This window comes from Urocitellus parryii, chromosome 7 (genome assembly GCF_045843805.1).
Source record: "Urocitellus parryii isolate mUroPar1 chromosome 7, mUroPar1.hap1, whole genome shotgun sequence".
In the NCBI taxonomy this organism is placed as follows: Eukaryota; Metazoa; Chordata; class Mammalia; order Rodentia; family Sciuridae; genus Urocitellus; species Urocitellus parryii.
This window is the reverse complement of record NC_135537.1, coordinates 169399560-169414833: the sequence shown is the minus strand read 5'-3', so window position 1 is coordinate 169414833 and position 15274 is coordinate 169399560. Positions and strand designations below refer to the sequence as shown.

Below are 15274 nucleotides of genomic sequence, written 5' to 3'. Positions count from 1 at the left end.
GACAGACGGCTTTATCTGCTACGTACAGGAGAAGGCAAAGGCTCAGGGAGGTGATTAGTGAGAAGTACAGGGTTTGAGCCCAAGTAGCCTGGCTCTAGGGCCTACAGCCACTGCACCGTCCCCTCCGGGGACCGTCACCCCCGTCTCTCTCCCCATCTCCCCCACTCTCTCTCTTTTTCAGCCCAGCTCTGTGGCTCTCCCAGGTTGCTCAGAGGGAGTGAAGCTGCCTAGGAGGCGGCACGGTCAGCTCCTTGGGCACTGTCCCCTCCTACCACACCCCCATGCCTCAGAGAAGCAGGTGTCTACCAGAGGGCGCCAGGGCACCCTGCCAGGGACTGTGGGGACCCGTGCCCCTTGCATCCCTGACACTTGGTCACTTCCCCTGGGTTACTGTGAAGAAGAGGAAGTGACTAGGTCACAGATGACCCACCCCACAGAGCCCCCCGGGGAACATGACCTCTGTCCCCCTCCCCTCTCCCCTCCCCCTTGCCCGAGGAGGCTATTTCTGTCCCAGGCAGGAGCCGTGTGCAAACCCTGCTGACCCAGAGAGCAGCTAATTCCCATCTCAGATGTGTTTCTGGCAACTGGATGCCCCCCCTTGAGAGGGGGAGAAAAGGACCAATAAATGTGGGCGGTGGGCTCAGGCAGAGAGGAGAGGGAGCGGGAGGACGTGGCACAGGGGTGGAACCCCCGCACACTCTTTCAAAGGGGATTTTAATGTATTCTTTAAAGATGCTGTGCTGACATGGTAGTTAAGACAATCCTGAGAACCCTTGGAGGACGTGGGTCAAGCCAGACAGCGAGGCACTCGGGGAAGACGGTCAAGGGCATAGATTCCCTCTTATCCACTCGCACAGTGACAAGCCCCAGGCCCCAGACAGTAAGAACCTGGCTCTGCCTCTGGTGGACAACAGCCAGGACCTCCCACCCCAGCCAGTGGCACCTTCTTCCATTGCTCAAGCTCCAGGGGTGTTTGTGGGGGGAGGCAAGGTCATTGCTTTGCAAACTTCTAGGGATATCATTCACATTGTAGTTTAAGCAAATGGTGCTCTCTAAAATTGTGACTGGAAACCTGGGTGTTAGTCAATACTATGCTGTGGGGGCTGGGGATGTGGCTCAAGCGGTAGCGCGCTCGCCTGGCATGCGTGCGGCCCGGGTTCGATCCTCAGCACCACATACCAACAAAGATGTTGTGTCCACCAAAAACTAAAAAATAAATATTAAAATTCTCTCTCTCTTAAAAAAAAAAAAAAGACTATGTTGTGTGTCCCAGGTTAAACCACTCTACCTCTGGGACTCTGTTTCCTCATCTGTAAAACACTGAACTGGCCAAATTAATCATGCTCTTCCCTATACCATGTAGAGCTTTCTATTATTGCTCATATAATAACAACCAATATGTTTTGAGCACTTACTTGTATTCATCTTTTAATCATCACAACATTGTGAGGATTACTGGAATCATAGTAATAGGTACACAGATAAGTAAACAGGCACAGAGCAGTAAAGCAGCTTGCCTTAGGACACACAGCTAGTAAACTGGGATTCAGCATCATTTCAAAGCCTGTACACACCACTCTCTATTGCCACCAAACCCACCCTGTATTTTTCTGATCAAACGTCCGTCTCCACTAGGCTTTGGGCTCCCTGAGGCCACTTACTCACCAACAGTGGCAGGGGTTCAGTAATTGTCCGCTAGAAAATAAAATGTGGGGAGAGGACAAGAGGTGGCCAGTAGAAGCCTCATCAATAGGAAAGGAGGAAGGGAAATAGGAATAGGTGTGGTAGGGAGCCCCAAGAGGAGGAAGGAGTAAGTAGCAGGCCAAATGTTCTTTCCAGAGCAACAGGGGACAGAACCCAGCGTCTGTTAAAAGTCCCACTTAACAGATGAGGAAAAGAAGGCTCCAAGATTGTTTCCTAGAAACGTGAGACTTGAGCCCTGTCCTTTGTTCACCAGCCCCTGACAGTAGAGGTAGAGGACAGACCCGTGCAGAGTCTCTGTCCCCCAGTGTACCTCTCCAAATGCCATGGCAGCAGAGTCCTCTCACAGGCACAAGCCTCAGTTTCCATATCTGCAAGATGGGGATGATCTTGGCAGCCCTCCCTCCAGGAGCCACTGTGAGATTCCATTAGGGGACGTCCTTCCAAATGCCCAGCGTATGGCTGGTCTGACCTGTGGACAGGAGCCCCCCTTGGTGGTGAGGGTGGAGCCCCCAGGGACTCGCAGGCTGGCCTGAGGCTCCCCCAACACCTGTCTCCCAGGTTCTGAACCTGTTCCTGGCCCTCCTGCTGAGCTCCTTCAGTGCCGACAGCCTGGCGGCCTCAGACGAAGACGGCGAGATGAACAACCTGCAGATCGCCATCGCGCGGATCAAGTGGGGCATCAGCTTCGCCAAGACCTTCCTCCTGGGGCTGCTGCACGGCAAGATCCTGAGCCCCAAGGAGATCATTCTCAGCATCGGGGAGCTCGGAGGCGCTGAGGAGGCTGGCGAGGCCGGGGAAGGTGCCCCCGAGGATGAGAAGAAGGAGCCGCCACCCGAGGAGGGGGACAAGGACCTGAAGAAGGACAATCACATCCTGAATCACATGGGCCTGGCGGACGGCCCTCCCTCCAGCATCGAGCTGGACCACCTCAACTTCATCAACAACCCCTACCTGACCATCCAGGTGCCCATCGCCTCCGAGGAGTCTGACCTGGAGATGCCCACCGAGGAGGAGACCGACACCTTCTCAGAGCCTGAGGATGTCAAGGTGAGCCCATCCAGGGCCCTGCTGGAGGGGTCGTGGACCAAATCACAAGTCCTCTTCAGTCCTCAGTTGCTCCATCTGTAAAATGGGGGTGATGGTTCCCAGACCATGGCTGGTTGTAAGCATCTCATGACATGCTATGCACAGAGCACTTAGAAAGCGCTGTGTAAATGGGGACTGTTTTATCCTCATAGATATGACTCTGATGATAGGCCAGGCAAAACGCTACCTGGGCCCTCGCACCAGCAGGTGGCGCTCCTGGACAGGATGCTCTTACCTTTGGCACCTTTGTTCCAGGACTTGGGCCGAAGAAGCCTCTCCTAAATACTCCCATGGGCTTAAAGCCCCTGCCAAGTGCATGATACAATCATCTATTTCTGCTTAGACCCTACCTAAGGTTGGACCCAACCTCCCATCTGGCCAAGGAGCCAGCCAGATCCAGGTCAAGGTCTCTGAGCAGAGGAGCCAGAGGGTCAAGGGGAGTTGGGGACAGGACAGCAGAGAGCTATCACACAGCCTCAGGGCAGGAGCCCTGACACTCCACCCGCTGGTCCAGGCAGGGCCCTTGCTGCTGGGCCAAGTTGCCCCCTAGTCCTGTCTCTCTCTGGTGGGGGTGGGAAGGGACTGGAGCCAGGTGGTGGTCTTCAGAGGCTGCCATGGAGGCTGGGACCCTGCCTCGGACCTTCCAGGGGAGCTGACTCTGAGCCGCCCTCACCTGTTCTCCAGCCATGGCAGGGAAAAGACTAACCCAGGAGGGAGGCCAGGCCCTGCCCACCCCACCCCACCCCACCAGCCCTGGCTGGCTGGAGACGGGAGCCTAGCGAACTTTGCCCTGAAAGCTCTTGACTCCCTATTCACCCCAAATATGTGGCACGCTGACTTACCAGGGGGCCGAGTGCCTGCCGAGCTATAAATACCCTGGGAAATGTGGCACCGACCTCAACCCCGGTAGGAGGAACTTGGTGGGGGAAGGGCCGGAGAGGGCTGGGTCCAAGGCTCTGGGAGGGGAGGGGGCCTGAGGACTCTTTAAAGGGGGACAGACATGGTTCCCAGGGGGATTGTGGAAGCTAGGCAGGGCCGACAGCTCTGTGGGTGCACAGGCCTAGTCCTCTGTGCCTCAGTTTCCTTTTCTGCCGGCTGGGGACAAGACCACCATCTGGGGTTTTCTGGTCACTGTCCTCCACCAAGCTGCCCAATTGGTCTTCCTCTTCAGGGGCCTCACGCCCAGCCATGAAGGGTCTCCTCGCAGAGTCGAGGGCAGGACTGGGAAGCGGGCCTGGGACAGCACCAGGAGGAGGTGGGAGGAGGCCTGGCCAGGCCGGAGCACCAGCCCCCGCCCCACCCCCACTCCGATCAGGTTCCCTTGGCGCCAGACTGGGGCCTTGGCTGGGGAAAGTTTTCCATCCTTCCTGGATCCCTCAGCCAAACAGCCCCTGGGGGTGGGAGGTCTCGGACTCTGGGGGCACCACATGCCTGTTCTCTGCAGCCTGTGAAGGTCCAGCTCCATCCTGACCTCTTTTCTTACTCCTGCCCTCGCAGAAGGACCTACAGGCCTTTTCTCCTCTGCCAGGCCCCTCGTGCCCCCAACACCTCCCAGATCACCCAGCAGCCTGAGCCCCACGCAGCCACCTCCTCCCCAGCTCTGTCCCAGGTTCTTCCCTTACCCGAGACCCTTACCCGTCTCTTCATGCCCCCCTCCCCCCCCAGCCCTCATGTGGCACACAGGCAGGACCAAGGCCACCTCCGCACTGTCTGTTCAGTCACCGGGGCTGAGTGGACGGGTGGGGGTGGACAGGTCTGGCCTGCCCCACCTGGTGGGAGGATGAGGGGTCTCTCAGGGCCCAGGGGTCATGAGCCCCTGTGGCCCCTGCAGAAGCCGCCGCCGCCCCTCTACGATGGGAACTCCTCCGTCTGCAGCACGGCCGACTACAAGCCCCCCGAAGAGGACCCCGCGGAGCAGGCCGAGGAGGACCCCGACGGGGAGCAGCCTGAGGAGTGCTTCACGGAGGGTGAGGATGCACCCATGGCCAGCACCCTCACCTGGCCAGGGCCTCCCCCAGCCCAGCGTCCCTGTAAGGGGCAGGCCACACCAGAGCCAGAGGAGGCCGTGGGAAAGCAGGCGGCCCTCTTCGCCAGTGCTGCCCTCCTCCACCTCACTCTGGGAGCTGACCCTGGAGAAACATTTTTGTTCAAAGGTCCTGGGCTGGATGATCTGAAGCCTGCTTGGGCAAGGTTGGGGGAGGACGGGGACAGTAGGTGGCCTGAGCCCTGTTTGCAGAGCATCTTCCCTCTGCGTGTCCGCCTCCAGCGGCAGTTGATACATGGCGGAACGGGTTGTGAAGGGAGGACCTAAGCCCCCCATATGAGCCAGATGGAACCCTGGGTCTGGGGACAGTGAGGTGGAGAGGCACCCTGAGGCGGCCCTAGGCTTATGACGCGGTGCCTGTCCCTGTCCCCAGCCTGCGTGCAGCGGTGCCCCTGCCTCTATGTGGACATCTCCCAGGGCCGCGGGAAGATGTGGTGGACCCTCCGCAGGGCTTGCTTCAAGATTGTTGAGCACAACTGGTTCGAGACCTTCATTGTCTTCATGATCCTGCTCAGCAGTGGGGCCCTGGTAAGCACCCCCCAGGGGATGGGGCACAGGCAGAGGCAGGTGCCAAGTCCCAAGCAGGTCCCCCTGGGGCGCTCTCACTCCATACCAGGAGTGGATGGGGCCTAGACAGTCCTGAATCCAAAGAATCCTAAAGGGACTCACCTCGACCTCCAGGATAGGTTCTAGAAGGGGTCAGCTTCGCAAAGTGACAGGCAGGCCCCCTTGTTCTGTGGGTTCTGACTTGTATGCTCTCCCGGCCCAAGAGGAGGCAGGTGGGCCCCGGGAACATGGGGGCAAAACTGAACCTGTGTCACTGTGAAACCCTCTGGCAGATGATTGACAACCAAGAGACTCCTCCCCGCCGGGAAGCCTACCCCTCCCCATGATGGAGAGAGGGCTGGGAGATGTCCACTGCTGCCCATCTGGCTCCCATGGCAGACCCCTGGGAACCAGCGGCTTCAGGCAGGGTAGGGGATGTGGCTGCTGCCCCAGCCTCTGGGCCCCTGGCCACCCACAGGTCATGCTGGTGCCCCTCAGGCCTTCGAGGACATCTACATCGAGCAGCGGCCGGTCATCCGCACCATCCTGGAATACGCTGACAAGGTCTTCACCTACATCTTCATCCTGGAGATGCTGCTCAAGTGGGTGGCCTACGGCTTCAAGGTGTACTTCACCAACGCCTGGTGCTGGCTCGACTTCCTCATCGTGGACGTGAGTCTGCCCTGCCCTGGACCCACAGCCAGCTCCGGAGGCTGTCCTGGCCGAGGACTTTAGGTGGCCCTTGCACGGGAAGTCCAAGCTCCAGTCAGCCCTGCTCCTCACAGAGACACAGCTGCCCAGGCTGGGGAACAAAAGGCCATCTCTGTCCTCAGGCTGGGGGTCTGCCAGTATGTGCGGAGGATTTCCATATCCTCCTTAATGGGCACACAGGTCCGTGAAGGAGGCAGGTACCGTCCCTCCTGTTCACTGTCATCCCCAGTTAATTGGTGGCATCGTTGGGCTGGAGCCCAGGCTCTAGGGATGCTGGGACAGGTCCCTGGACTGCTGCTCCCACTAGGGAAGGGACTAGAGGGAGACAACCAGGAACAGTGAGCTCAGGAAGACCCTCCCACCCTGAGGGGCTTGTACCCAGGGGCTGTGTCCCTGGGCTTAGGGCGACCTGCACTCACTGACCACCCATTCTTCCTTTGCAGGTCTCCATCATCAGTCTGGTGGCCAACTGGCTGGGCTACTCAGAGCTGGGTCCCATCAAATCCCTGCGCACCCTGCGGGCCCTGCGTCCCCTGAGGGCACTGTCCCGATTCGAGGGCATGAGGGTGGGTACAGAGGGCTCAGGATGGGGGAGCAGCCACCTGTGGGAAGGGTGGAGGGCGTGTGTCTGTACCCCAGCCACCACCAGGAGCAGGCAGAGGGCTCAAAGTGCTGACGACTGGGAGTGGGGCCCTGAGACACCTGTGCCTGCCCCGTCCCCACTCTCAGCCCCCTCCCCACTCTCAGCCCCCTCCGCTGGTGTGCTCCACCACTAGGGGGCAGCACCCAGGAAGGCTGAGCAGGGAGAAGAGGAAGGAAGGAAGGCCTGTGGGTTTCTGGGTGTCCTTCCCTGACCTCAGCCTGGGCCCCCAAGGGCCATGAAACATAAGCAAGTGTGAAGGTGTTGGCACCCTGGCCCTGAGCTACCTGCCCTTGAGCTCCAGTTTAGGGTCAATTTAGAGAAGATCCCCTCAGGCCCTTGACAGCGGAAGTGGCAGGTAAACACAGGGTCTAGGCAAGGCAAATGGGACTTCCCCGCCAAGGAAGGACTGCCACCAGAAAGACCTGCTCCACAAGGACCCCTCGGAATTGGTGGGTTCCGGGCTCATTCAAGAGGCCAGCCCGATGCCAGGCCCTCCCACCCCAAGACCAAGGACTCTTCCCCACTGAGGGATATAACTTCTCGATGGCCACACAGCTGGGTGGTGCTTCAACCAGGATCAGAGCTCTCCCGGGCAGCACACCAGGCTTCTGCCATCCCCTCTGCCTGGAGGACATGAAATGGCTCCTTCTTGAAAGGGACGGTTCTCAGGTCAGACCACCAAACAGTTTGGTGGCCTGTGTGACCAGGGATATAAGGAACAGAGGTCCAGCCCTGGGGTCCTGCTGCTTCAAAGCCCCGGGCCTTCCCTCTTCTAGGCCTTTCTGTGTATGTATCACTAACTGAGCTGCCAGCAGGGCCAGGTCACGTGGCTGAGTTTCCTATGGGGGCTGAGGAAAGTGTTTGTCTCCTGCCTGGTGACCCGTGACAAGACTGCTTCCAGAGAAGCCCAGTGGTTTCTTGGCAGCTTCAGCCAAGCAGAGTGGCCTCCTCAACCCCCCATCTGGCGGCTCCCCAAGCCTACCACCCTCACTCCACCCCCACAGACACCCATCAGACAGCTTCCCCCCAGGCCTGGCTCAAATCAGCCCTCCCTAAATGACAAGGCCCAGCTCAGCCTGGTCCTCTGTTGGGGTGCAGCGGGGAGCCTTCTCTCAGAGGCCTAAGAGAGGCTCTGGCAGTGACCCCCGACTCTGCCCCCAGGTGGTGGTGAACGCCCTCCTGGGCGCCATCCCCTCCATCATGAACGTGCTGCTTGTCTGCCTCATCTTCTGGCTCATCTTTAGCATCATGGGTGTCAACTTGTTTGCTGGAAAGTTCTACTACTGCATCAACACCACCACCTCAGAGAGGTTCGACATCTCCGAGGTCAACAACAAGTCTGAATGCGAAAGCCTCATGCACACGGGCCAGGTTCGCTGGCTCAATGTCAAGGTCAACTACGACAACGTGGGTCTGGGCTACCTCTCCCTCCTGCAGGTGGTGAGTGTCACTGGACCTGAGCTGGCACAGAAGTGCTCACAAGCCTCTGCACCTAAATCCACTGTCACCCCTTTGTAAGGGAACTTCCCACCTTGCCTCCAATGCTGTGGGACCCCAAAGTAGCGTCCAGATCTCTCTGGTCTCTGATGCCTGCCCCAGGGGGCTGTGGCAGGTGGCCTCCAGAGCCAGGCTGGAAGGGGAGGAAACCCTTGGGTGAAGCCCCCACCCCTCACACAGCACCCCACCTCCCCAGGCCACCTTCAAGGGTTGGATGGACATCATGTATGCAGCTGTGGACTCCCGGGAGGTGAGTCAGCTCTCGGAGATGTGACTGGTGAGCAAGCCAGGGCAGACCATGGCCCGGGGACATGTTCTGCCATCCGTCCCTTCCATGCTGTCTCCTCGGGAGTCCCTGCCGCCTGGGGTTGGGTGACCCCTGCTCACAGTGCTTGAGGGAGCGGGGAGAACCCCAGGCATGCACCCCCACCCTGTCCTGTCCCGTGGTCCCTGCAGAAGGAGGAGCAGCCGCAGTACGAGGTGAACCTCTACATGTACCTCTACTTCGTCATCTTCATCATCTTCGGGTCCTTCTTCACGCTCAACCTCTTCATCGGCGTCATCATCGACAACTTCAACCAGCAGAAAAAGAAGATGAGTATCTTGCCCACCTTCCTCTGGCCCACCCCCGCCACCCCGGCTCCTGCCTCCCCTCCATGTCCACTCATTCCTTCCTGTGGTCACCAGCGCTGCCGGAGCAGGCCCTGGGCTGCGTTCGGGCAGCAAGCCTGATTCCAAATCCCTCCAGGGGCCCTGAACAGTGACGCGGGCCCTTCAACCTTGATTCCCTGGTGTATAAAATGAGGTGGATACGACCGGCCTTGCTGGGTTACTCTAAGGACATTGATGGAAACTGACCCAACCTAGGCTTCAAAGCAACTTCAGTCCTCTTCCCTCCGCCCCATCCCTCCATCTCTGGCCCCTCCCAAACCCCTCCCCCTCCCCACCAGGGGCCTCTGCAGGAACAGAGTCTGCCTTAATGGTGGTGCCTGATGCGGGTGGGGGGAGTCCTGAAGGCAGGGAGGGGGCTCCAGCCCAACCTTATGTGCCCTATTCCACTATACTTTGGAGGGAAAGACATCTTCATGACAGAGGAACAGAAGAAGTACTATAATGCCATGAAGAAGCTTGGCTCCAAGAAGCCCCAGAAGCCAATTCCCCGGCCCCAGGTACCAGCCCTCTGGACCCTTCCTCCTGTGGCTTGTACCAGGCTTCTGCCCCAGGGGGTCACTGGGGTCCAAAGGCAGCCTGCTCTTTGCCTCTCGGGCTATGTTCCTGAGTGAAGTGAGCCCACTTGCTGGGAGTCATAGTGCACAGAGACACTGTATGCACACACAGCAGCTGCCACTAGACTCCAGTTACCAGTTTACCCCTTATCCAGTCCTGCACGAGACCTCAGTGTCCATCCACCTCCTCACCTGGGACAGAGACCCTGACAAGAGGGGGAAAGAGGATGGCCAGACACCCTCCCCAGTGAGCAGTGGCTTTGGGAGAAGAATGAGGGGGACTTTGAAAGGAGGAAGGATCCCAGAGTGATGCTCCAGGATGGCGTGGTCACAGGCCTTTCCCTCCTGTGGCAGACTCCATCATTGGCCCTGACCCCTCTTTTCTATGTGTCCTCTGTGTGGTGCCATCGTACCCTCCTGTGTCTCCTGAATGTCCCCATCCTGTCCTGACCCTGCCTGTGCCCCGCCACTCCACGCCCACACACATACATGCCGACACACCCCTTTGTGCTGCAGAACAAGATCCAGGGCATGGTGTATGACTTCGTGACGAAGCAGGTGTTCGACATCACCATCATGATCCTCATCTGCCTCAACATGGTCACCATGATGGTGGAGACGGACGACCAGAGCCAGCTCAAGGTGGACATCCTGTACAACATCAACATGGTCTTCATCATCATCTTCACGGGGGAGTGCGTGCTCAAGATGTTCGCCCTGCGCCAGTACTACTTCACCGTGGGCTGGAACATCTTCGACTTCGTGGTGGTCATCCTGTCCATTGTGGGTGAGCTGGGGCGAAGCACTGAGATGAAAGCCTTCCTCGTGCACCTGGCACACTCACACAAACCCACGCAAGCACACATGTGGCCGGTGCAGTGGCACATGCCTGTAATCCCAGCAACTGAGAGCCTGAGGCAGGAGGATTCCAAGTTTGAAGGCAGCCTGGGCAACTATGCAAGATTTGTCTCAAAAAATAACAAGGGCTGGGGATGAGGCTCGGTGGTGTGGTACCCTGGGTTCAATCCCCAGCACCAAACACACACACACACACACACACGCACACACGCACACACGCGTGCACCTGCCATTCATTCTCAGTGCTCATGCTCATAGGCAGCCTGTCACCTGTGCACACATGAATACACCTCAGGAAACACGTTGACCTGACGTACCTGTGCTCAGGTGTCCACATAGGGAGCAGAAAACGTAAGGTGATTCCAGGACCTGCACACACTGAGAAGAAGACAGAATGTGCCTAACCGTGACAGTACAAGCCACCGCTTAGCGCTTCCTGCAAGCCTGGCTCTGCCATGCGCTTTACAGGCCGCATCTCAGTTGTTCACAGCAATGCCACAGGTGGTCGGGCTATTACCCTCGGTTTACAGAGGAGGCAGCTGAGTCACAGCAAGTTAAGTGGCATGCCCAGATCGCAGAGCTGTCCTCCCCACCCCACTGCCACCCGTGTCATCTGCAAACAGCCTTAAGATGGGCCTTACCCTGGCCCGTCACCCTTAGCACATCCCACCTCCAGCTGTCCTGGCCTGCTCAGGTCGTCCTGCCTGTGCTGGGAGGGTTGGCTCCACCTGCCCCTCACTGAGGCAGGGTGCACCAGGCCAGGCCCCTGAGCCCCACACGCCCGGCACTCTCTGACCCACCTCCACTCCTCCCTGCAGGCCTCGCGCTGTCGGACCTGATCCAGAAATACTTCGTGTCACCCACACTGTTCCGTGTGATCCGCCTGGCTCGGATCGGGCGTGTCCTGCGGCTGATCCGTGGAGCCAAGGGCATCCGGACGCTGCTCTTCGCCCTCATGATGTCGCTGCCTGCCCTCTTCAACATCGGCCTCCTCCTCTTCCTGGTCATGTTCATCTACTCCATCTTCGGCATGTCCAACTTTGCCTACGTCAAGAAGGAGTCGGGCATTGACGACATGTTCAACTTCGAGACCTTCGGCAACAGCATCATCTGCCTCTTTGAGATCACCACGTCGGCTGGCTGGGACGGGCTTCTGAACCCCATCCTCAACAGTGGGCCCCCGGACTGCGACCCCACGCTTGAGAACCCAGGCACCAGTGTCAGGGGCGACTGTGGCAACCCGTCCATCGGCATCTGCTTCTTCTGCAGCTACATCATCATCTCCTTCCTCATCGTGGTCAACATGTACATCGCCATCATCCTGGAGAACTTCAACGTGGCCACCGAGGAGAGCAGCGAGCCCCTGGGCGAGGATGACTTTGAGATGTTCTATGAGACCTGGGAGAAGTTCGACCCCGATGCCACGCAGTTCATCGACTACAGCCGCCTCTCGGACTTCGTGGACACTCTGCAGGAGCCGCTGAGGATCGCCAAGCCCAACAAGATCAAGCTCATCACGCTGGACCTGCCCATGGTACCGGGGGACAAGATCCACTGCCTGGACATCCTCTTTGCCCTGACCAAAGAGGTGCTGGGCGACTCTGGGGAAATGGACGCTCTCAAGCAGACCATGGAGGAGAAGTTCATGGCGGCCAACCCCTCCAAGGTCTCCTACGAGCCCATCACCACCACCCTCAAGAGGAAGCACGAGGAGGTGTGCGCCATCAAGATCCAGAGGGCCTACCGCCGGCACCTGCTGCAGCGCTCTGTGAAGCAGGCCTCCTACATGTACCGCCACAGCCAGGACGGCAGCGGGGACGGGGCCCCTGAGAAGGAGGGGCTCATCGCCAGCACCATGAGCAAGATGTACGGCCCCGAGAACGGGAACAGCGCTGCGCAGAGCCATGGGGAGGAGACGGGGCCCACCACCACGGGGCTCACGCCTGTCAGCCCCTCAGACACCACCCCACCTACTCCTGTGAGCCCCTCAGACGCCGCCCTGCCTTCCTCCCCGCCACCAGGGCAGACGGTGAGGCCAGGGGTCAAAGAGTCTCTCGTCTAGCAGGCAGCGTGGAGGTGGCCGGCGAGCGTGGGCATAGGCCCAGAGCTCCCCCAAGGTGCCTGCTGCGGGCCGAGTGACGGAGCTGGGCTTTGCATCCAGGACTGCGTCCGGCTCCCTCTGGGAGGATAGGATTTGGCCATGCTGGGGCTGACACTTAGGCCAGAGCAAGTGGGAGTTGCATTCGGGGCCCAGGATGGGTGGAAGCCCCTGCCTCATCTTCAAGTTGCTCTTATCTCCCCTCGGGCCCCGCCACCCCTCCTCTTAGTCAGGGGGAGATCAAATCTCAGAATCTCTGTCCCCCACTTGGGGAGGACCCAGCCTACCATGGAGGGCTTGGCTTCCCTCTTGTCACCGGAGTCTTAAGGGCTACTGGCCTCTCCCCCTGAAGTGGCCCGGGCCCCCCAGTTCCAGCCTGGGCAAAGATGTCTTAACCTCAGTGAGTGTGGACGTCTGCCGCGCTGACTCTGGGATGCAGTTCCCTCTGCCAGCTCAGGAATTCCATTGGAAGAGGGAAATGTTACTGGTCCAGAAATTGCTCCACAAGCCCAGTTAGTTGGCCACTGGATCCTGCTGCATCAGGCTGGGACTGTGACTCCTGAAATCCTTCCCGTGGACAGCTTCCCTGGCTGGCCCCCAGGGGAAGAGCAGAAAGAAGGATTCCACTTAGGAATTGCCCTTTTCTCAGAAGAATGAATGGGTAGAACAGGCTGGGTCCTGCCAGCCAAGTCACCGCACTCGGCCTGAGTGTCCAGGCCTGGGTGGGGCCGGGGACCCTGATGCTCAGTACGAAGACTCTGTTCCTTCCCTCTCTCCCCTCCTGACACCTTCATTAGGCCACCAGGGTGCCTTGTGCCCCATCAAGTCTCGGAGATCTCTCCTTCTCATCTTCCCCCTGCCCATCTCTTCTCCCCTCCTCCCAGTTTCCCACCTCCTTAAAGTGACCCTAAGAGATGTCAACCCTGGGGCCTGCAGCAGGGAAGGCTAACCCAGCTGGGGCTCAACCTTCCGACCTCCTGCTGCCTGGAAAGCCATTTCAGCTGGCACCAAAGACTGGACATGGCTGCACTGGGCTCTGCTGGCTTCCGGAGAACAGAGGCTGGGCCTGGAGGAGGGTGTGAGAGTCCTGCTCAGGGCTGTCGGGATTCAGTCACTCGTATGTGGGCCTCTGGGTCTGTGTCTGCCGGTCGCCCGAGTGGGTAGTTGTATGTGGGTTCTGTGGGTGTATGTGTGTGTGTGACTGTGTGTGTGTGTGTGTGTGTGCGCGTGCGCGCGCGCCACTGCGGGGCCTGCCAGCAGATTAGTGTGTGTCTGGGTATCTGTGTGTGTGTGTGTGTGTGTCAGTGTGCCCTGGAGTGTCAGACCGGGTGTGAGTACAGCTGGTGTGCGTGCATGTGTGTGTCTTCCGGCCTGTTCATGTGAGGGCCTGGACGTGGGAGAGTGAACCTGTGCCACGAGGGTGTGGACACTGCACAGTGGCCCAAGTTCATCTTCTTTTCCTTCTTGTTTCTCATACGCCATTTGATTAAAACTCAGGAAGCCGCCAAACCTCCAAAACGAGTTGTGTGTATGCACGTGTCTATGTGTGTGCATGCGTGTACTCCCATGCGTGCGTGTCCACGGGCCAGTCTTCTCTGTTGTCTGCCCTGCCCGCCCCAGCCTGCCGCCCTCCCTCAGCTCCCCTCTTCCCGGGCCTCTCATCGTCACGCCCGGGGCCTCTGTCTCCTCTGTGCAGGGACTCAATTCCTTCCATCTCTTCCTGTAGTGACCCTGTCTCTTCTTTCAGAAGGTTCTTCCAGGAGGGGGTCAGCTCCCCCTGCCCAGCACCTGCCCCTCTGTCTTCCCCTCGTGGGCCCCGAGCCTCAGGACTGTCCGATTGGGTGTTCCCCGCAGACTCTGCACCACTGCAGGGGGAGAGGAGATGGGTGGGGTCTGGCCTCTCCCTGCTCGTGGCCCCTCCCCTGCAGACTGATGCCCCTTCCCACCTTGTCCAGGTGGGAACGGGCCCCAAGCCAGCCCGGCAAATGAGCTTCTTTGTACAGTTCCTACAATAAACCCTTCCCCGGCCTCTGGTGTGTGGTTTCTCCCTGGCGCGTGCGTGGACGTGGGCGAGGGCCGAGGGCAGCCAGAGGGAAGGCAGGCCCGCGGGTACTGGTGCCAAGTGGGGTCAGTGCAGGGAGCTCTGGGGACCGAGAGGGCGAGCAGAGTCCAGTCCCTCCTCCAACACGCAGCCCCCGAGCCCCCACACCCTCTGGGAGCCCCCTTCACCCCTCCACCCCTGAGAGACCTCAAGGCCTGTGGGGCTCACGGGCCGCCCTTCCCTCTCCTCAGAGATGCTGTCCCTCCAGGACTACTGACCCCCGCCCCAGAGAGCCCAGTGTCCCCTGGGCCTCTGAGCAACAGAGAGCAATTTGACAAACTCAGCCCACAGACCCAGTGGGTGACCAGCGTTCGGTCTGTGATTTTATTATCGGTAACGACTTCTGGACCCCAGGACCGAGTTACTCCAAGTAAATACTTGCACCTTTTAAGGGTTTCTGTGCCCCCTTTTCCTAGATCCTGAGGTTACACAGCTTGAGGGATGAGGGACACTCACAAGCCTTGTCTCCCAGGCTGTCCCCCCGATGTCCCTCAACTGCCCCTGTGCCCCTTCCCGCCTCACAGTTCTCTCTGGCTTTTGGGGTGGTGGAGCGAGCACCCCACAGGGTTCTCTGGCCCCCCAGGCCGCTGACCTCCCTCCCTGGGGATGGGGCTTCTTCTCACTTCAAGTTTCTTCAGATGTCACCTGGCCCAGAGGACAGGAAGCTCACAGGGGTCTGGCTACTCTTCCTGAGCCTTGACCAGTGGAAGAAAAAAGGCAAAATTCTGAGCAGGGAACAGAAAACGCAGGCTCGGATCTC

The 15274-nt window shown here is 59.2% G+C and overlaps 1 protein-coding gene across 3 annotated transcripts in view; it reads left to right on the top strand.

The window, feature by feature from the left end:
• Scn4a (sodium voltage-gated channel alpha subunit 4) overlaps nt 1–14442 on the top strand; it is a 42940-nt gene extending 28498 nt beyond the window's left edge. For all 3 annotated transcript variants that reach the window (XM_026402218.2, XM_026402219.2, XM_026402221.2), the window contains 11 exons: nt 2263–2751; nt 4622–4757; nt 5208–5362; nt 5879–6052; nt 6535–6657; nt 7896–8174; nt 8428–8481; nt 8688–8825; nt 9296–9400; nt 9974–10244; nt 11134–14442. In XM_026402218.2, coding sequence (XP_026258003.2) covers nt 2263–2751; nt 4622–4757; nt 5208–5362; nt 5879–6052; nt 6535–6657; nt 7896–8174; nt 8428–8481; nt 8688–8825; nt 9296–9400; nt 9974–10244; nt 11134–12377 — 3168 coding nt within the window. In that variant the 3' untranslated portion in view covers nt 12378–14442. The remainder of the gene's footprint in view (nt 1–2262; nt 2752–4621; nt 4758–5207; nt 5363–5878; nt 6053–6534; nt 6658–7895; nt 8175–8427; nt 8482–8687; nt 8826–9295; nt 9401–9973; nt 10245–11133) is intronic.
• The last annotated feature ends 832 nt before the right edge of the window (nt 14443–15274 follow it).